Source organism: Dunckerocampus dactyliophorus, chromosome 18, assembly GCF_027744805.1.
Source record: "Dunckerocampus dactyliophorus isolate RoL2022-P2 chromosome 18, RoL_Ddac_1.1, whole genome shotgun sequence".
NCBI lineage: Eukaryota > Metazoa > Chordata > Actinopteri > Syngnathiformes > Syngnathidae > Dunckerocampus > Dunckerocampus dactyliophorus.
In genome coordinates this window covers 8,605,027-8,625,454 of record NC_072836.1, presented here as the reverse complement: position 1 = coordinate 8,625,454, position 20,428 = coordinate 8,605,027, and the positions used below count along the sequence as shown (strand labels likewise).

At 43.9% G+C, this 20,428-nt stretch overlaps 3 protein-coding genes and 2 long non-coding RNA genes across 8 annotated transcripts in view; 2 read left to right on the top strand and 3 right to left on the bottom strand.

Moving 5' to 3' along the window:
* Positions 1 to 859: 859 nt before the first annotated feature.
* LOC129170761 (C-factor-like) lies at positions 860 to 2,804 on the bottom strand. The gene is made up of 6 exons (XM_054758722.1): positions 2,478 to 2,804; positions 2,359 to 2,413; positions 1,877 to 2,064; positions 1,614 to 1,775; positions 1,281 to 1,391; positions 860 to 1,178 (listed from the first exon to the last, which is right to left on the bottom strand). Exons 1-6 carry the CDS (start codon positions 2,619 to 2,621, stop codon positions 1,065 to 1,067), a joined length of 774 nt encoding a protein of 257 aa, XP_054614697.1. The 5' UTR covers positions 2,622 to 2,804; the 3' UTR covers positions 860 to 1,064.
* Positions 2,805 to 3,402: 598 nt separating this feature from the next.
* On the bottom strand, positions 3,403 to 5,124 carry LOC129170757 (C-factor-like). The gene is made up of 6 exons (XM_054758719.1): positions 4,971 to 5,124; positions 4,857 to 4,908; positions 4,393 to 4,586; positions 4,133 to 4,294; positions 3,791 to 3,901; positions 3,403 to 3,688 (listed from the first exon to the last, which is right to left on the bottom strand). The coding sequence occupies exons 1-6, from the start codon at positions 5,112 to 5,114 to the stop codon at positions 3,575 to 3,577; spliced, it is 777 nt and encodes a 258-aa protein (XP_054614694.1). The 5' UTR covers positions 5,115 to 5,124; the 3' UTR covers positions 3,403 to 3,574.
* Positions 5,125 to 5,813: 689 nt separating this feature from the next.
* LOC129170763 (uncharacterized) lies at positions 5,814 to 9,344 on the top strand. The gene is made up of 3 exons (XR_008566673.1): positions 5,814 to 6,197; positions 6,822 to 6,931; positions 9,109 to 9,344. It is a non-coding gene; the product is annotated as an uncharacterized LOC129170763 (long non-coding RNA).
* The window catches only part of LOC129170754 (potassium channel subfamily T member 2), a 52,802-nt gene continuing 40,959 nt past the window's right edge, over positions 8,586 to 20,428 (bottom strand). For 3 of the 4 annotated variants that reach the window (XM_054758707.1, XM_054758710.1, XM_054758709.1), the window contains exons 15-30: positions 17,070 to 17,178; positions 16,862 to 16,918; positions 15,944 to 16,096; positions 15,613 to 15,866; positions 15,123 to 15,447; positions 14,945 to 15,050; positions 14,690 to 14,862; positions 14,270 to 14,341; positions 13,330 to 13,464; positions 13,142 to 13,253; positions 12,880 to 12,981; positions 12,715 to 12,798; positions 12,505 to 12,633; positions 10,915 to 11,260; positions 10,678 to 10,762; positions 8,586 to 9,747 (exon numbers count right to left, since the gene is read on the bottom strand). In XM_054758707.1, coding sequence (XP_054614682.1) covers positions 9,630 to 9,747; positions 10,678 to 10,762; positions 10,915 to 11,260; positions 12,505 to 12,633; positions 12,715 to 12,798; positions 12,880 to 12,981; positions 13,142 to 13,253; positions 13,330 to 13,464; positions 14,270 to 14,341; positions 14,690 to 14,862; positions 14,945 to 15,050; positions 15,123 to 15,447; positions 15,613 to 15,866; positions 15,944 to 16,096; positions 16,862 to 16,918; positions 17,070 to 17,178 — 2,360 coding nt within the window. In that variant the 3' untranslated portion in view covers positions 8,586 to 9,629. The remainder of the gene's footprint in view (positions 9,748 to 10,677; positions 10,763 to 10,914; positions 11,261 to 12,504; positions 12,634 to 12,714; positions 12,799 to 12,879; positions 12,982 to 13,141; positions 13,254 to 13,329; positions 13,465 to 14,269; positions 14,342 to 14,689; positions 14,863 to 14,944; positions 15,051 to 15,122; positions 15,448 to 15,612; positions 15,867 to 15,943; positions 16,097 to 16,861; positions 16,919 to 17,069; positions 17,179 to 20,428) is intronic. The other variant, XM_054758708.1, reaches the window with a different exon arrangement.
* LOC129170762 (uncharacterized) lies at positions 9,413 to 19,884 on the top strand. The gene is made up of 5 exons (XR_008566672.1): positions 9,413 to 9,565; positions 9,636 to 9,768; positions 12,717 to 12,836; positions 12,930 to 12,987; positions 15,202 to 19,884. It is a non-coding gene; the product is annotated as an uncharacterized LOC129170762 (long non-coding RNA).

Genomic DNA, 20,428 nt, shown 5'->3' with positions numbered 1-20,428 from the left:
ATATAGAAAAAATTGAAAGTACCTAAATAGGTGTGAAATATAATTTAAAATAAATAAAAATGACTTGAATAAAAGTGTAAAGAATAATTCAAAATAAATGTGAATAAAATGACTTTAAAATATAAAAAAACAATTCAAAATCATTAGAAAAAAAGATGATTTAAATAAAAGTGGGTACTGATTAAATGACCATTGCAAAATGTGGGTCCTAGATTGAGACCAGTTGAGAACCCCTGCTTGAGTGCATTGATAATACAACAATTTTGATTTTCTTTTTAGAAGGCATTTTTGTGATGCAAATGTATTCCTTTTTTGAAAGCATATTTTTTGAGAAGCCAAACTCTTTACACAAATGTCCCCAGCAACTAAGCGAAACAATGTTCACCAAAATCCGACCAGAACTGGACTCAGGAGACCAAGTGGGAGGTAAGTCGCTGTTAATGGACTACACTGCTGATGGGGATGTCATACAACTTCATGTAAAAAAATCAGAACTATCCCTTTAACACGTTTGTGGCATACTTTGGTCAAAATACCCCAAGGATCAATAATTACCGCAAACTTAAACCCCCCCCCCTCGCAATTACTTGATTGTGTGCCTGCCATGTGATGTTTGTTGCTCTTGTGCAACTCCCTGCTAATAAGTCCTTGCATGCAATGAGAAACATGCTGTATTCTAATGAGATGTTTGTATTAGATGTTGACTGATCTTTTGCCTTGTAGGCAGCACACAAAGCAGCCTCCTGGTTGTGAGTTGCTTTGTTGGGAGTTAACTGGTTGTAGATTACACACACTCAAAATACAACACATTAAGTGACCACAAAGACACACCTATAAGCAGGTATTATACACACGTGATGTAAACATTATAGTTTGTATTGAAGTACAGAGGAAAAAGTGACAGACATGAAGAAAATCATGTGATGTGGCCTCAGCCTTTGCCGTCCAATCACTACCTGCATCCAGATCACTGTTGGGCCCATTTAAACAAACAAACAACAAACTAAGACTTGATTTGTTTGTCCCGGTGATGCCCCTTGATTTGGGTTGATGTTTATGTTAAGCTACCAAGGCATGGTTCTGTTTTCGTAATCCAGGAAGGCTCCGCTATGCTCTTCACTCATGGAGGCCATCACTTCGAGCATCCCGTTTACGCTCTCCTCAACCCCAATTTCCCCCTGCAAGGTTAGACCACTTTTTTAACATGATGATTCCCACTGTACACAGGCAGGAATATTATTATTTGAATCAGTTACGAGGCGTTAGCTGAACGGACTCACCTCTGGCCCGCCCATTTCTGTGCGCACCCATCCAGGGTGCAGCACTGCAAACAAGATTTCATCCTTTTTCATCTCCTCCGCAGCGCACACTGTTAGCATATTCAAAGCAACCTGAAAAAACCAAGTGTTACATCATGTAACATTCGTGCGTTACAATAAACTTAGGGCAACGGGCTCTTTAGTCCCACACAACACAGAATTGACAGCACCAAGGCGAAGGAGCAGGAAATCAGACACAAAGTATGGAAGTGACACCAAAAACAGCACTAAACGTAGTATGTGACAAGTTATTTATTTGTGTTCATTTTGCATCATGCAAAAGTCGTCACGTACCTTGCTGACACGGTATGCTACACCAGACACCAATGAGTAGGATGTCCTTGTGGTCGTTATTGAGCCCATGTTTGACGAGATGTTGATGACAGCTGCTTTGCTGCAGGACATCCCTGTAGTCCCGCTGACCTTCACCGCCGCCCGAAGATGAGGCAGGAACTCCTATAAGGTTACAGCAGGGAGCAAGAGAGGCCATAACTGGTCGGATGGAGTACTCTTATTTTGAAAAGCCACGCAGACACACGAGCATGCTCGCCATTCACTTTAATGATGTTCAGAGGCCCCATGAAATTGACCCTGAAGATATTCTCCATGTCCTTTGGACTGGTTTCCTGCACTGTCCTTCTGAAGGCGATCCCAGCATTGTTGATGAGCAGGTTGAGGCCCTCCCCGCCCAGTTGGGAGCTGATCAGTTTGGCCGCCTCTTTTATGCTGTCCAGGTCACTGACATCTGTCATAGAAAACAGAGGAGTCACTAGAAGGCGCTCACATCAATGTTCAACTGGCAGCTGCTTTAAATCTCTGTGTTTGATGTCCGTGTGGTTCAGAATGCTAAAGAATTTGGTCCTAGAGTCCCCAATCGAGCTTAGGTGCATGGTAAATGGGTACCACCCTCCAGCCCTTGTAATCGTGGCTGAGATGCCCACAAGTCTATTCATAATGCTGTGCTGCAGTATGAGTACAGTAGAATACAAACATGACAATAAAAGGCATGTCAAATTAAGTAGGGTAGAAGAGCTCCTACCCATAGGGATGACGATGATGATGTCCGGATGCTTCTTAGCCAGCGTTTGCAGGGTCTGTCAACGGAATAGAAATTAGAGTTATTATGCAGACGTCATTTCATCAAGTTGATCTTCTCACCTCAGATTTGGGTCCATTTGGTTCTCTGCAGCAGGCAAACAATTTCTTCACTCCACCCTTATCCTCCGTCATTTGTCGAACCATCTCCAGGCCCAGGCCTCTGTTGGCCCCGGTGATGAGCACACTAGCCGGCTTGGACGACATTTCCTACCTCTTGGCTTTTTTGCACTGGTGGCACACACTTCAGGGTGTGTTTATATTCAAAGTGCTCCTGTTTGCTTTAAGGGAGACGTATTAATCCATTTTTTTTCACAGACAGAGACAATTTCTCTGTGTCTTAACACATTTGTGGCATACTTTGGTTAAAATACCCCCAGGATCAATAATTACAGCAAGGTTAAACCCCCCCCCCCCCCCAAACAGCCCTGTTCAGAGCAGCCTAATTTTGGGGAGCTGTCTTGTCCGATGAAAATTAGCCACTGCTCACACCGCCCCACTCTACAGCTGTAGCAGTCTGACGAGATGGGCGGACCTTTTGAAGGGGGAGTGACGAGCAGGACATGAGTCAGTGAGCAGTGTTATGTAAATCAGCCGGATTGTTACGTCACAATACGCAGAAAATCAAAATGGCTTGTTCAAAAACGCATTTTCAGGCACCGACAACGAACATGGAGATGACTTGATTGTGTGCCTGCCATGTGATGTTTGTTGCTCTTGTGCAACTCCCTGCTAATAAGTCCCTGCATGCAATGAGATAAACATGCTGTATTCTAATGAGATGTTTGTATTAGATGTTGACTGATCTTTTGCCTTGTAGGCAGCACACAAAGCAGCCTCCTGGTTGTGAGTTGCTTTGTTGGGAGTTAACTGGTTGTAGATTACACACACTCAAAATGCAACACATTCAGAAACACAATAGACACACTAAAAGCAGGAATTATGTACACATAATGTAAACATTTTTCTTTGTATTGAAGTACAGAGGAAAAAGTGACAGACATTAAGAAAATCATGTGATGCGGCCTCAGCCTTTGCCGTCCAATCACTACCTGCATCCAGATCACTGTTGGGCCCATTTAAACAAACAAACAACAAACTAAGACTTGATTTGTTTGTCCCGGTGATGCCCCTTGATTTGGGTTGATGTTTATGTTAAGCTACCAAGGCATGGTTCTGTTTTCGTAATCCAGGAAGGCTCCGCTATGCTCTTCACTCATGGAGGCCATCACTTCGAGCATCCCGTTTACGCTCTCCTCAACCCCAATTTCCCCCTGCAAGGTTAGACCACTTTTTTAACATGACGATTCCCACTGTACACAGGCAGGAATATTATTATTTGAATCAGTCACAAGACATTAGTCAAACGGACTCACCTCTGGCCCGCCCATTTCTGTGCGCACCCATCCAGGGTGCAGCATTGCAAACAAGATTTCATCCTTTTTCATCTCCTCCGCAGCGCACACTGTTAGCATATTCAAAGCAACCTGAAAAAAAATAAATGTCACATCTTTTAACATCATGTGTCACAATAAATTTAGGGCGATGGACTTTTTTGGCCCACAAAACACATACTGGACAGCGCCAAGCTGCAGGAACAGGAAATCAGACACACCAAAAACAACATGGAACCACTTTTCAGTAGCTGTCTATACTTGAGGGGACATATTTGTGTTCATTTTGCAGTTGCTGGGGCGCATCATGCAAAAGTTGTCTACCTTGCTGATGCGGTATGGTACCCCTGGAATCAATGAGTAGTATCTCCTTGCGGTTGTTATTGAGCTCATGTCTGACGACATGTTGATGACCGCTGCTTTGCTGCAGGACATCCCTGCAGTCCCGCTGACCTTCGCCGCCGCCCGAAGATGTGGCAGGAACTCCTACAAGGTGACGGGGAGGAAGAGAGGCCATAACTGGGCGGACGACTTGATCTTATTTTGAAAATCCACGCAGACACACTAGCGTGCTCGCCATTTACTTTAATGATGTTCAGAGGCCCCATGAAATTGACGCTGAAGACATCCTGCACGTCATTGGGAGTGATTTCCTGCACTGTCGTTTCGTTATTGCCAGCGATCCCGGCATTGTTGATGAGCAGGTTGAGGCCCTCCCCGCCCAGTTGGGGACCGATCAGTTTGGCCGCCTCTTTTATGCTGTCCAGGTCACTGACATCTGTCATAGAAAACAGAGGAGTCACTAATGTTCAACATGCATCGGCTTTAAATCTCTTATGTTTGATGTCAGTGTGGTTTGGCAGTAAGAGTTTGGCCCGAGAGTCCCCAATCTAGCTTGTGTTAGATGGGTACCACCCTCCAGCCCTTGTAATTGTGGCTGAGATGCCCATGAGCCTATTAATAATGCTGTGCTGCAGTATGAGTACAGTAGAATACAAACATGACAATAAAAGGCATGTCACATTAAGTAGGGTAGAAGAGCTCCTACCCATAGGGATGATGATGATGTCCGGATGCTTCTTAGCCAGCGCTTGCAACGTCTGCAAACGGAATAGAAAACAGTTATTATGCAGACGTCATTGAATCAAGTTGATATGCTCACCTCAGTTTTCGGTCCATTTGGTTCTCTGCAGCAAGCAAACAGTTTCTTCACTCCGCCCTTATCCTCCGTCATTTGTCGAACCAGCTCCAGGCCCAGGCCTCTGTTGGCTCCAGTGATGAGCACACTGGTCGGCTTGGACGACATTTCCTACCTCTTGCCGACTTTGAAATGCTGCTGCACACCTCAGGGTGTGTTTATATTCACTGTGCTTGTTTACCTAAAGAGGACGTTTGACTCTGTGTACAAAGTTCATTGATAAAGGATAATTGCGTGATTAAATCCCATGCTCGCAGTGATTCGGCACATGACCTTGAAAACAAAAACACATCAACACTAAAGGTTCAAGTGATTCCGAAAGTTTGGTTTAAAAAGAGAACAGGAATCAGGGTTTTTTTGTGTGTGTGTTTACAGTTGGCTATCACGTCTGCATTCACAGTTTGGGGATGCAGGGGCCTATTGCACAAACCTAGGATACGGGATTAAGCCGGGATATATTGGTTATCCTGGCTCAATTTACCCACGATACGGTTGCACAAAGGTGGGCTCCGAGAGAGTGGGATATGTTATGACGTAAGTTACCACAGAGATTTATTCTGTGGAACTAGCCTGCTCCAGACCCGGCGAAGGTCCAGGATCTATTTAATCTCATCCCTTATCTCAGTCAGCAGTCACCATAAATGGAAACCAATAATTATTCCGCTGCCCACTACGCATTGTTATCACATTCAACTACGCCCACTGACATTAACAAATGTGATAATAAATTTCAATCATTGTAGATACATGATTTTCGATGATGTTGCAATCATTAGATAATTATTAGATAATTTATAGTCTCCCACATATTATATATAAAAGACACATGCCATATAAATACAAATACAAATAAATACAAACACACAATTTCACTCCCATCTTAGTAAATTTCACCTACAATTTCAACAGATACATAATCAGAGTATCACTATGTCTTTGGAGATATTAAATGTCAATGTGTACTACATTACCCAGAAGGCTTGCCGCTCGAGGGGAAACCGGAAGTATATACGCTGTCGTTGAAGGTACAACCGAGTAAGGGTAATGTGCTAATAAAGCAATAAGGGGTTTATAGAGGTGTGTAGTTTGTTGGACAACCAACAAACACAACATTAATTAACTAGTTGGATTGTAATTATGATGGTTTCAGCGGCGCACTGATTGTGTGTTTGTGCACAACTACCGCACAAGGTAGCTCGCCTCTTCAATACTTGGCCAAACTTTCTCTCTTTGCTTTATGGCAGTGGTGGTGTTGCCTTTCTTTTTTATTTGCTCTTTTACCTCCTCATAAGCCTCCATGAGGAGTTCCTGCCGACCGGGAAAGGACGCCGCTTTCGTTGCCATAGTGAATCAGCGATAGCGGGGTATATTTAAGGAAACCGCATACGCGCATTAATCCGGGATTGGTTTCAACCTGGCTTGATGAAGCTGTGTCTTCTTATGCCGGCTTGGTTTTTGTGCAACCGATTAAGCCTAGACGCTCTTGTTTTGGATTAGTTGAACTCAGATCAGTCATTTATCCTGGATGTGGATCTGAATCCTACTTTTGTGCAATGGGCTCCGTGTTCTAATGAGTGTTGGCGTTTGCATGTTCTTCCCGTACTTGTCTGGGTTTTCTGAGTCATCCGTCGAGCTTCTTTCCACATCCCAAAAACATGCATGTTAGGCTATTTGTACACTCTTAATCTATGATTCTCTACTGGTGGGAGCCATTTTTAGTCTCGTGTCCTTCAATGCACCTCGCATTCTTCTTTTGTGCATGGCTTGCTACACTACCCAGTGGGGGACTTAACGTGCCGCCTGTCTGACACACAGCTGCAGATATCTGCTGGAAAAGAACGCACCACAAAGAGAAAGACAGTATCTCGTGCTACACCTGACGTATTTGTACTTGGTGGAATTCTGCCCACAATGAAGACTCTAAGGTACAATATGACGGTACTGGGAGGTGTTTTAATCTGTGGAGGTGTGGATATAAGGAAGAAATGGTCCTACTATTATTATTACACGTACCCATTGAGTGATTCAGAAAAAAACATTTACATTTGTATATTTAAATCTTTTTGAATTGCATGTTTTGTTTATCAGAAGCGTTGAACCAGAGCAACTGGACTTGCTTGATTTTCTTGAGGATGTTTCACCTCACAATCACAAACACAAGCAGGTCCAAGTCCAGTTGCTTGGATTCAACTCGTCAGGTATACCATGTACTGAAAACCTTTCCACACACTTTTTGTTCAATTATTTCTTTTTACATTTGTGGATAAAAAAAACGCAGAAATAATCATTAAACTTGTTTTATGCTGGCACACAGTGTTTTGGACTACCTCAAATTGCACTTAATAACTTAATAACTGCACTTTAATGTCTTTTCACATGCGAGCACAAGCACAAAAGCAGCCCCCGAGAAGCGATATTTACTTAAATGTTTTACTGATGTTTAGAGATGTCAGGATTTTTTGCTTTTTTTTATTGATGGAGAGACTGGAGGATGATCCCAAATGCTTTGTATTTGTGGCAGGCTGGAAAGTAAACACAGCCATGTTTACAAAGCCCCATGTCATCACTGCAGTCGATTTTTTTTTTTTTTTTAGATAAAAATGCATTATTGTTTACTTTAGTTGCTTGCTAAAACATCTTCAGTTCTATAGTGTATAATAACGTTCGGATCGGATCTTAGGCTAAAAAATTGGATCGGAGGCCAAAAATGCTGCACGGGACGTCCCTACTGATGTACTTGACCTTTGCATTAGATATGAAAAAATATGAAAGGATGCTCTGACATCTACACCTTCACACAACCATCGCTCAGCAAAGGCTCTCGCACGTGTGTGTGTGTGTGTGTGCGTTACGTGGGGTGTAGCTCACATGCTTGGAGCAGGAAGAGGTCGGGATATAAGTTAGCGCTATTTGGGCAGCCGTGTAACCGGTTACACATTACGAACTTCTCAAAAGTTTGAACGGAAAAACCTCTGCGATTTGGGTCACGGCTTTTCATTGAGGAGTGCTGGTGGGTCCCACAGCCAAATCAGTTGAGAACCATTGCTGTAAATTGTCCATAGGTGTGAGAGTGAATGGTTGTTTGTTTTGACGTGCCCTGTGATTGACTACCAGACCGGTGTGTAAGTCAGCTGGGATAGGCTCCCCCTCACCCGTGAACCTAATGAGGACAAGCGGTATAGAAAATGGATGTTTAGAATGGGACTGATGTGGAATTTTTCCTGCATACAGAACAATTGAAGGATGCAAGAGGTCACTTACTACATTTCGTTTATTAAAGATGCTAAATCCAATCCAATATATGTTAAGCTATTTGACCAAAACATTGACATTTTAGATGTGTCTCACATGTGAAGAGAGAATTAGTGTAATATCTAATAATATATCATTGATAATTCATTCTTTTTATTTTCATTATATGCCGAGGTCCGATAAAAAATGATCTGTGAGCGTAAAATGGCCCCCAGGCTGCACTTTGGAAACCCCTGCTTTATATATTTGACCTAAGCTTCAATTAATGCTCCGCAAGGGAAAAGTAAGCACCTTTTAAGTACCTTTTAAGATAAAGTGGACAGACCCAAAAGTTGACTGACTTTAATATGTACACATATATTCTTCTCTTTATAATGGCACCGAAGCTACAGCAACCACAGAGCCGCAACCATGAATTCTTTGAGTGTGAAATGGCACATCGAGCGTTTCCAACGCAGAGTAAAAAGCCTCGAGAAACAAACTGAATCGGTGTCCGGTTCATGACTTAAGCATGGTGGAAGAAAGAACTCCTCCTTCGAACCGTGGGTTTCGTGTCTCACATTCGCTTCATGACGAAGCACAAAAATACAATCAAACAACAGGTAATGTGACAAAAACAAACACAACACAAAAATACATCCCATAGCTTTTTGTCTGGCAGCAGATTCCTTTGGCTGTCCGGTTTAAATTGGCAGTGACTGGCTTTCATTCTCTTACACGCATACAGCACACACTACACATACATTCCATGGACTAAAGTACTTAGACACACCTTTTGAATTGATTAGACCCCGTTGTTCCCCATGACTGTTAATTGACCTTGCACCATTCCATGCCTCCATCTTTGTAGGAACAGTTTATCGAAGGCCCTTTTCTGTGTGGAAGAACGCGAGTGCCCTGACCTGAACCTTATGAAACACCTTTGGGATGCAAAAATGAACACGGAAACACTCCAGAATCTTTTGGAAAGCCTCCTAGGAGAGCGTAAGCTGTTTTAGCTGCAAAGGCCAGCGCGGTGGATACCATGTTGGAATGTATTTTTGTGTGTCCCAATACTTTAGTCCATATAGTGTGCATGATGCAATACAGAACATGCACATACGTGGATATAAATACATAAAGTTTTTCATTAAATGCACTTCTGTGTCCCGAACTCTGCTTGAAAAATAGGAAGGTGCATAAATAAAAAGGTCCCAGCCGCCGTTCTCGACAAGCTCCATGCACATCTGCCATGGCTGACTGTGGGAAGATTTGATGGCCATCTGGCTGCCTCGCTCTTCCGTCACCATTTTCTGTCACTCTCAAGCGTGAGTCCTTGTTGGGCCTCTGGCAATGTTTGTTTTTTATACATTATATTTGTCTCTTCATGTCTCACAGATGGGTGCTGTCCTGGGTATCAAACCTGTGGCTCTCTGTGAGTCCGGCACTGCACTTCCTGCTGCTGCCTTGATTGGGTACCAAAGAGAGAGGGTCTGGTCTGATGAGGTACCTGCAGATGGGACACGGATCGGTAAGAAGATTACATCTTGTTCATTTCCTGTCCTTCACACCTCGGTGGTGCGTGTCAGCCACAACATTGCGCACAATCTAATAAGATCCAATACAAGCACTGTATCCAAAAATATGTCTCGACAAAGATAATAATGCTCTGTTTTGACTACAAAATATTAGTCATTAGGATGCAGTGACACAACCACAGCCGCTTACCTTTTGTCATCCACAAGTGTAATTACCGATAGAGCCACAAGAGGCCGCTGTTGCCTTTGCAAACCTTTTCTTGGTTTAAAACGGCAAACAAAAACCCATCCTGTACTTTAAAAAAAACCCTGCAAGTTCTGAAGGAGTAGAGGAATTGATTCGAACTCAGAAGTTTACAGTTATTTTCTTCAGCCTAAAAACAAATTGGCAGTGAAATATTTCCTCTAAGACACTAAAAGTGAGTATTATGGATAAAAAAGTATACGAGTCAGGAGGATCACAGCACTTAATTACAATCTCCTATGTTGCTCACGGCCACTAGGGCACATATTTGCTGGATATTTGGGGAGTGATCAATTGCTGTCTACTCTGCAGCGTTTTAGACACAAAAATGTGACTGTGCCAGTTTTAGTCCCTCGTTTGCCAGGCCTTTTGTTGCTAAGCAGAATTCATGGGGCTCTATCATAACTGGTCCATACGGAGAGACAGAAAACATAAATATAAAAATAAATGTAGCTCTTAAACATAACTGAAGTTAGCTCAAGAGATTTCAGTAATACGTTTTTCTTGACTTTTCTCAAGTTGTGGCGCGTCCCACTTTGAACACCTAAAAACAATACTTTGAGGATACAAAGAAAAACAGCGCCATCTGGTGGGGTACATCCCCCGCCTTGCATCTAAGACACAGTCTCCACTGTATCGTCTGTCTTTGTGTACTCACACAACATCGTGCAGCTCCAGTCTGGTGTCTGGAGAAGGGTTGATAAGGATGTAAGACAGTCTGTTGCCTTGGTCCGTCATCCCATCTGTAACAGGAAGAAAGAGCCAAGTGGAGCAGGAAATGAAGTGAACAGGTAGTGGGGAATCTCACTCTTTCATAGAATAGAGGCTAAAACCAATGGAGTGGAGCACATGTACTGCACATATACTGACGACCCCAGATGTGCTTCAGACTTACTGAAGCCAGTGGGAGAGAGGCCCAAATGCTTCATCCTGGTTCTCACAAGGGCATTAAGTTCCTGCCTCTCCGAGCGCCGGAAGAGGGTCAGTCTCTGCTGGCTAATCCTCTCGGCTGCGCTGCCGGTGCCGCCCTTGGCCCCGCTGGAGCTCCGTCCGCCTTTCCTGCTAAGCCGCCGTGCCCACTGCATGCTCTTCCTCCGAAGCAGCGGGTGGTCCGAAGAGTGGGACGAGGTCGAGATGGGCTCCGAGGAGGTAGAGTTGCGGTGAGCGCCGGTTCGAGACAACAGGGGCTCCCTCGGTTCTCTGGTGTCCTCATAGTCTTCCACTGTGATGGATACCTGGGACTGACATGTAACCACATACAAACTTATACTCACTGGCCACAACTTTTCTCATGAGAAAAATGTATTCTCAATTGGACATCAATTGGAAAGGATTTAGTTTGACCTTGAGCCCCTTTTTCACCGCAGGAACTTTACCCCAGAACCAGGAACACTACCCTGGAATTGTTTTATGTTTGGATCATGGAAAGTGAAGTTCCTGGTAATTTTTCAGCTCCAACAGTCATCCTTCCTTGAGGGGATTCATAGTTTTGAAGTACCCAGGAACCTTTGGGTGGGGTTTGCACTGCTGAACATACCTGAGCATTCTAAGGACAGCAAGGCCCTGTAGTTGTAGTGCAGGGGAAACTGGAAATTGCAGTCCAGAATGTGTACAGTCGTCCATTGGTTATCGCGGTTAATTGGTTCCAGAACCGACTACAATAAGTGAATTTTTGCGAAGTAGGATTCAATAGTAATAAATTGAATATTTTCATAGTTAGAGCATAGAAAACATTTTTATGACTTTCTAAATACGAGTAGCCATCGAGCTAACGAGTTAAGCTTCTCCAATTTACTTATTCTGAACTTAGTGTTTCAAACAGAGTGGGGAAGAAGGACAAAGTAACTTACCACTTCCACACAGAATGGGAGAACTCACTATGTTATGTTGGACATGCCATAATCTAATCTAACGTCATGTCTCATCAATGTAACATTACTGATGCCTAGTAACCAGAATACTACATAGAACATGTCTTTCATTATTTTTTGACTAACAATAGTCCAGAGTCAACCACGAAACAGCAATCATTTATTAATTCATTTTCGAAAAAACGCAATACAGTGAGGGAGCGATGTTGGAACGCGATGTAGTGAGGGACGACTGTATATACTTGAAGATATCCCATCAACTCAAGGTAAATCTCTTATATACAGTAACTTTTTAACAGTCAATGTTTCATTGTGCTATTGTTAGGCTAAGCGTTAAGCCTAGCAGCAATGTTATGCTAGCTGCTAATAGTTGTATTGTCGAATTATGGCAAAAGTTCAATATTTGGCTAAATATATCATACAGTGACATGTTCATATTGACGATGTGAGCGAAATATGACGCTTGTTTGAGAGGTTCCAGCGTATTTTGGTACCCCTCAACCTTTGACAATGGAAATGTCAAACTGCAACCCTACCAAGCTGAAAACGGTGCAGCTTGTTTCTCAGGTGTCAGGCAACCAAGTAATAAGGCAGATACGTTGTTCACAACTGACCTCTGAAACTGGAAGCTTGTGGGCTTCTGTTCTGTAAATCCCAATCGGAATATCACCAGTGGAGGAGCATAGTTTCTGGTAGAGCCTGCCGTACGTCCGTATCCACAAGTCGTCCTCTGTGATTTTCATCTAGAAGAACATTGCACTTATTATAGACTACAAGTAATCCTCTGATACACAAGAATGAGTTCAAGTTGCGGTTGCTCTTACAGCACAGAGGAACCCTGAACCTGGCATGGAGTCGAGACCCAGCAGCAGCCTGGTGATGGAGATCATGTAATCCTTGACGAAGGACTGTCCAAAGTAAATAGAGAGGATGCTGCCACTGTGAGGTGCAGGATTTCAGTATGTGGTGAAAGTGCTTTTATGTCCTACCTGGTAAAGGAGTGTATCCAGCATGCTGACACTGAACACTTTGCCTGCAGCAAAGGGCAGGCGGAACATAAACACCAGGTTGGATCCTCTCTCCCTTTCCTTCTGCAGGTAACACAACACAACACACGCACACACTCCCAAGTCACTCTGCTTGATGCTGGTTTAAATGGAGCAAAAAATGTAAACAAGCCTGAATTATAAATGCACAAATGTAAAGACACAACTACACATGCATGTATAGGTGAACTCAGGTCATGTATACCTTTTCCAGCTTGGATAGAGCTTGAGAGTAGTGGTCTTTGACTTTGAACTGCATGAAGCGCATGTTGGCTGGGTGTGTGAGCTCAGTGATAATACTCAGAGCTGGGAACAGTCTGGATGCACACAGACCACAGCCGTCAGAAAAAAGAAAAAAATCACAGCATTTGAGACTTTTTGGCTGAGGCAGACCTAAAGAGGGTCTGGACGTTGACGATGGTCTTCGCATCAGCCATGTAGTCCTCCTCTGCGATCATGGAGCTCTCCTTGTCAACAACCACCATGGTGTCGGCAAAAGTCACTCCACATCGCAACAGGCTGTCTAAACTATTGGGAGAGCACATGACACGGATGAGATCAGACAACATCAGTAAGAAAAGAAGGTAAACTGATGAAGATCAAGTCGAGGCCATCACTGAAAAAGGCCAGCATCATCTTGTGCCAGTGTGTCGGCGGTCATCCTATCTTACTCAGACCGACACTTCCTACCACTAGGTGCCTCCATTTAGCACAAAAGACAATTGTACTGTATACACGGGTGCCGATATCTGCCACATTGGTGTCAGTATTTGAAATACGGGTGCTACTTTCAACCACGTTGGTGATTTAGGTGCCGTAGGTGCGACAATGAGTCTATCTGTCACATAGACCTCACCGTGTGTCACAAGGGTGCCAGTATCTGACACATAGGTCCCACCTTTTGATTCTTAGGTGCCACTATCTCACCCATAGGAACCACTTACAACCACATACAGTAGGTGCCATTACCTATCTCATCAGTGCCAGTACATAGGTCCCACTTTGAACCACATAGGGGACACTTTCAACCTCATCTGTGCCACCATTTGTCTCACAGGTGCCACAATCTGTCATGTAAATGCCACTTTTCGTCTCACAGGTGCAACAATGTTGTGTAGATGCCACTATCCGTCATATAAATGCCACTGTCACATAAGTGCCATTATCTACAGTATCTCATAGGTGCCAATTTCTGTCACCAAGGTGTCACTTTGTCTACCATAGGCACTGCTTTCTGTTACACACAGTAGGCACTGTTATTGGTGCCATATACAATAGATGATTCCAGCCTGACTGAATCGTGAAATGTGTCGAAACCTTTGAGCTTACTTACTTGTCCATGGAGCCAACTGTGTAGAAAACCATTGGGAACCAGCAAATTGCTTCCAGGAAGTCTGCCTCGGGTCTGAATCAATCAAAACACAGCAATGTGTGAGTTTACCCCCAGTTCAGATTTTAAACATGCCATGATGACAACCTGCCCCGCCCCAATTCGAATAAATTTAGACCCTACTCTGGAGTGACTCAGCATTGAATTGCACGACCTGAAAGCATACAGCATTTCACAAATCATGTTCACTGTGGCCCATAATAGCTCGGTTATGCTCTCACGTTGGAGAATAGGAACACGTTTTACCACCCTGTGCAACCAAGATTTATGGTGTGGCAGTTATGCCCACAGCAGCTATTCTGAGGAGCATTATGTATCCTTTTGCTTACAAAAATAGCCAAACAACAGCAAGGGCCATCTCACATGCTCTCCAGCAGCAGCACAATGGGGTTCAACTCCTTTCTGGGCCGGTAGTAGGCCCGTAGAGGCACAATGAAGTTGTAAAGGCCGTTTCCCGCACTCTCAGCAGACACAATGATCAGCTTGTTTTTGAAGCCGTAGGAGCGGGCGTCCTCAAACGGGATATGGTGACAAGCCTGGTGGATTAGGAGGAGAGCGGCCATGGAGAATGAAGTCAACAGAGACGATAGAGGACGGCGAACCATTTAAAGCGCTGACCTTGTCCATGCGCAGGCAGCAAAAAGGCATCTTTTCTTGTAGAAGGTGGCAAAGGGCAGGAGAGCTGCCAATGTACGGAGAGTTGAGCGGGTAGCCCTTCACCCACCTGGAACGCACACTCACAGTTATCCTTGAACAACAACACCTATCAACTCAAACTGCAACTTCAAGTACTCACTCGCAGTGTCGGCCCCACCAGTGGGCGCTCTCGTCTTTGTCACCATCATCTTTGCTCTCTTCTCCTCCCTCATCTTCAGACTGGTCTCCCAGGAGGTCAAAAGTTGGGTTGCTGACGCCATCCACCAACTCCAGGACGGGTGCGATGCTGTGCCGCCTCTCCTCGGCGGAGTCTCCCACAGCAGGCAAGGCCAAAGTATTAGCACCGCTCATCTCCGTCCTAGAGCTGCTCCGGCTTCCTCTTCCGCTGCCAGGCCCACCGCTCCCTGGATCTGGACCTTCTGGACTGCTGTCACTGGAATCCTGCAGGTCGATTGCCACTGTGCCTGAAATAGACCCAAAGCCTCAATGATTATCAGGGTGGAGATCAAGCTATTTGTGTGTGATGTGGTCGGTATGAAAGAACAGCAGAACCCTGACCTCAACCCCATTAGACACGGAGGCTGCCTTGTCTAACATTAGTGGTCTTTTACACGTGTGACCTCACTGACCCATGCTGGCGATAATACTGTGCACTGGAAGGCGGGTGAGTCCATGGTAAATGCTTTGGTGAACGCCCCTTGTGTTCCCTCCGGTGCTGCCCCACGACGGTTCCCTCTGGCCCCGGACAAATGCCGAGTTCTCCTCTTTGGAGATGTTGATGTAGAAGCAGATGTCAGAGGCCCCCATGATATGGCAGGGGCCGGGATTTAGCAGGATGTTGGTGGTGTCCAGCCTTCGCACTCCGATCAAGCACACCCCATACCTGTTGCCACGAAGACAAGAATTAGGCGCCAAATGGCGCACAATTGGCTGCATTTTTCTGTTTCACATATCACTTACTTCTTGTGAGCGTGAAAGGAGGCAAAGGTGAAACTCTTGCCCTGGTATTCCCCGAAGAATTTGCTCTCCTCCAGGCGGATGTGGTGCACCTCATTGGCTGAGCAGCGGCGGTAGGTTCGATGCCATTGGTCCGCAGCGCAGGCGCCACCTTCCCTGAAAAGCGGACATACAGTATAGAATGGTTGGCCATGTGGGGGGAAAGTGACCTTTTTAAGCATCTAATGCAAAGCTTCCTGCGAAGCGACTGGGGTCACATCATCAAGGCCTGGAGAATTCATGTCTAACATCTCTGTCAGAGCTCCTTGATCAATACTTCAATCAGTACACTGACCCAAGCAAGGACGAGCAGTCTGTCGAAACAACAGAGCCCATGTACACTTAAGTAGACTGCCATGTTCTCAGGGGTATACGGCTTTAGATGCGGAGGCCACTGAGATGAGAACAGGAAGCAAGGCTGTGGGGGCAGTGTGAATGTGGGTGGCCTGTGACAATAAGACTTATATAAACAAGTGTTACATCGACTTTGCAGTTTGTACAAATGGTTTAATTTACTTTGTTGCAGCATGGTCATGCATCATTGTCTCAGCCAATAATCCACAAGGAAACGTGGCTTCAGTGTACACTCACTGGCCATAACGTTAGGTAAGAATGTGACCTGTGGAAGCTGAGCAGTATCCTCAAGATGTTCAGTCCGGAAGTATTTAGGCAATCGTTTGTATTGGTGGCTTCAATTATTCAGTAAGTCTTTTTTCTCTTTACATAATTTGTCTTGCAGTTACGAGACGATGGACCACACCTTACAAGTTAACCCCTTGTATGTTAAAGACTTTTACTCTCTCAGACAATACGCTGGTGTAAAATTGTGGTAATTTCTAAATGATAAATGCCTTTATGATTGGATCTAAAATGAGAACATACCTGTTCAGGCCTTGAAAAGCTCCTCCACGTTGCTTAAAAGCCTCCTGGGGTGCAGTCCTAAAAACAGGCCCCCCAAACATAATAAAAATCACTTGCAAAATTAAGCATAATTATCTATGTAAAGGCAGTATTTTTTTATCCCACTCTGATATGTAAGAATGGTTGCATGTGAAGACAAGCACAGGGGCAAAGCTCCGAGTGAACTCACTGTCCTCTGGAGGAGTGAATCAACAGCGTGATGAGCGTTGAAGTACCAGGGCACACGCAGTTTAAAGCCAGCATTGCATACTTAAACTCTTCCTCGCACACCACATGATCTGTGGAAAAAGAGGAGGAAAGAAAAAAAAAAAAAGAATGTCAGTCACATTCAGGCTGCTGACCTTCGTCTGTGCATTTGTGTGTGTGCATCGCATTCTGTTGAGATGCGCCTCACTTCATCAATTCAGGTCTAACCTACAGCGCTAGGATGCATTGAAGCCATTAAATTGCATTGAAATCCATTAAAGGCTTGCTGCGATATTTCCCTCTGAACTGCAAATGTCAGAGTCTGCTTGCTCCGCAGGAAATGTCAGGGGATCTCCAAAGTAAAAGCTCTTTATCCTCTGGCAACACATCATGGCGGTCCATACAGTGGCCGTTCATCTATTTCAGTCTGGGCCAAACTGAGCCGACACAAAAGTCCGTCAGGCCTTTGCAAATCAACTTTTCTTGAGGCATTTAATTGGCTAAGGTTCTGAGGTTGACGTGACATTCTCTGATCCATATCCCAGACAAGGTTGAGTAAGGCAACCTTGACTCGCCCTCACCTTAACAGCACTGCTCCAAGGGAGAAGGAGGCTCAGGTGATCTACTTAATCCCTCTAGTGCGTTCTGGGTCAGCACCAGGGTCTCCTATACTTTTAATCTTTTCAGAGCTCATTCTGAAACTTCATTGGCATGACATGTAAAAGAAGTCAACACTCTATCCTCCTTGACCCGACTGCATTGAAACGGCGTAGACAAACCTGCTGGAAACGTTGATTTGCACATTTTGTTTTGAACTCATCAATTGTTCCTCCCCAAATCAATAAGTAATTCCCATCCCTGAGCCTTAGGGGAGCCCAAATTATGTTTTTTTTGGTTTTGTTTTGTTGGTCCAAAACGCAGAAATGTCTCAAACAAGCTTAAGTAGTGAGTAGAAATATGTGTTTGGCATTTCCACAGCGATTAGCAAAAGTTTCATTGTGTGCCGATCAACTGAAATTAAGTTACAAAAGACGAAATGTTCCCAATTAAAAGTTTTTTGGACATGTCCTCTGTTAATCTGGTAAACCAATAAACCAGTAAACCAATACACACTATAGGCTACAATAGTTTAAGGACAGAATTGGACTCTGTACCCCTATTTCTGACAGTGTACAGTACCGCTCCTCTGGCACCACTCTGGACAATTTAGGGGTACAATGTGTTGCCATTCTGGTGGTACCATTAGAGGTAGTGCTTCTGTGCCATTGCCATTCAACTTTTACATCCTAGGAACACACCTCTGTACACTATTGCGCACACAAAAGGTACCAACATTTACCTTGAAGTCCAATAATTCACCTGATCGAGTACTTTCGTGTAGATTTTACTTTGAGGGACAGATGTCGACTCCTTGTAGCCATATTTCTGACAAATTACCCTAATTAGTGGTGTGTGAAGTACAGTATGCTGTATGACAAAAGTCAGTACGCCCCTCAATTACAACAACCATTTATCTTCTTGAGGGACCACACTATAGTAATGAATGAAACTCAAATGTTTCAGGCTACTGTTGACGTCCCTTTTTTTAATGACCATGACGTGACGATGACGAGCTAAACATGACTCTTTGATGATTAAAACATGACATGTGCGAGTTTTCGTTGACGAGACTGTACGAAAATGTTAGGGGGTGGTTTGTCAGGCATTCAAAATGCATGACATCTCTGCCTATTGTGTGTGTAATGTCTATCAAAAGCATTTAGGGGTACAATGTCTTGCCACTCTGGTGGGGGAACTGTAGCAGTTTCTGTGCCCCTTGTGTCTAAATCATTGGTTCTCATTTATTTTCTGTCATGCCCCCACTGAAGGACAGAAATGTTTTTGCGCTCCCCCTCCGATTTGAAACTGATAAAAAGTATTTATATATCTGTACTGTACAGATCGAACGGGCCGCATGGTGGCCTAGTGGTTAGCATGTCAGGAGATCGGGAAGATCTGGGTTCGACTCTCCGTTGGTCATCTCTGTGTGGAGTTTGCATGTTCTCCCCGTGCGTGCGTTTTCTCCAGGTACTCCGGTTTCCTCCCACATTCCAAAAACATGCATGTTAGGTTAATTGGTGACTCTAAATTGTCCATAGGTATGAATGTGAGTGTGAATGCTTGTTTGTCTATATGTGCCCTGCGATTGGCTGGCGACCAGTTCAGGGCGTTCTCGCCCGAAGTCAGCTGGGATAGGCTCCAGCATACCCGCGACCCTAGTTAGGATAAGCGGCATAGAAGATGGATGGTACAGATCAAACGCAAAACCCAGCAAAAGGCCAAAAATGGAGAGCAGTAAAGCATACAAGCGTGTTTATGAGTCAAATTGCATGCGACAAATTCAGACATGTTGGTAGGTCTGCACTAATATCGAAAGTCCTCCCTGCCTCTCTGGGTGATTTTTTTAGGCGAAATAGATGAATCATTGTCTAGAACACACAGTACAGGGTACAGTACAGCACAGTACAGTACAGCACAGTACAGGGTGGCTAATGGACACCAATGGATGTTACTTTTAGAGCAGTTTTAAGCCATAAAAACAGCCACTAGTAGGTGGCACAAGTGAATTTGATAAGAGATCGGCATGTGAATTTGAATGGAAAAAAACATATACTGTATGACAGCAAGGAGGAAGTGGAAAAACGTGGAGGAGTGTAGCATGCAGAAGGTTATGCATTGTAGGGAAATGTTAATGCAGGCACACGCGCGCACACGCATGCACACACACAGTTCAGTTCCAAATGTGAAAATGGTAAATAGTTCATGGTGTTAAATTTGTAAATAAATTGTTATTTTGATGTCAAACAACCCCTTTTTGTATTGTTTATCTTGTGGTATAGTTGTTTAGATATTTGAACTGTCACAAAAGCAAAAAAACTGTGTCAAAGCAAAATATGCTTGAAATGTATCTTTTCACAAAAAGCTGGCTTTCTCTTTTTTTTTTAGTCGGGAACTGATATTTTCCTGAAACTTATCTATGTTCTACTGCTGATTACTAAAGAACGGAAAAAGGTAGAAACAAACTTTTTTTTCTGATGAAAGACGGGAGTCTAATCTTTGTTTTGGTAGGTTCCATGGTTTTATAGCCATAGAACACAATATTCTGGGTGCCTTGAAAGATCAGTCAAAATCATCTAAAATGGCCGGTAGTGAAGGGACTGTCTTTTGAAAAATGGCTGGGATTGAATGAGTTAATAAGCTATCAAAACATATTTTTATTATGATTGCTTTCTTTCTTTCTTTTTTTTTTTATTGTTTTACTAAAACTAGACAAAACCTTTTTGAGTTTTGTCGACTAAAACT

Excerpts from the sequence above, each read along its gene's own strand:
- LOC129170761 (XM_054758722.1), bottom strand. The coding sequence starts at position 2,621 with ATGTCGTCCAAGCCGGCTAGTGTGCTCATCACCGGGGCCAACAGAGGC. Across the intron at positions 1,776-1,876 it reads GGCCTCTGAACATCATTAAA|GAGTTCCTGCCTCATCTTCG; the intron begins GTGAATGGCGAG and ends GTAACCTTATAG. Across the intron at positions 1,392-1,613 it reads TAGCATACCGTGTCAGCAAG|GTTGCTTTGAATATGCTAAC; the intron begins GTACGTGACGAC and ends TGGTTTTTTCAG.
- LOC129170757 (XM_054758719.1), bottom strand. The coding sequence starts at position 5,114 with ATGTCGTCCAAGCCGACCAGTGTGCTCATCACTGGAGCCAACAGAGGC. Across the intron at positions 4,587-4,856 it reads CATCATCATCATCCCTATGG|ATGTCAGTGACCTGGACAGC; the intron begins GTAGGAGCTCTT and ends TTTCTATGACAG. Across the intron at positions 3,689-3,790 it reads CAGAAATGGGCGGGCCAGAG|GGGGAAATTGGGGTTGAGGA; the intron begins GTGAGTCCGTTT and ends CTAACCTTGCAG.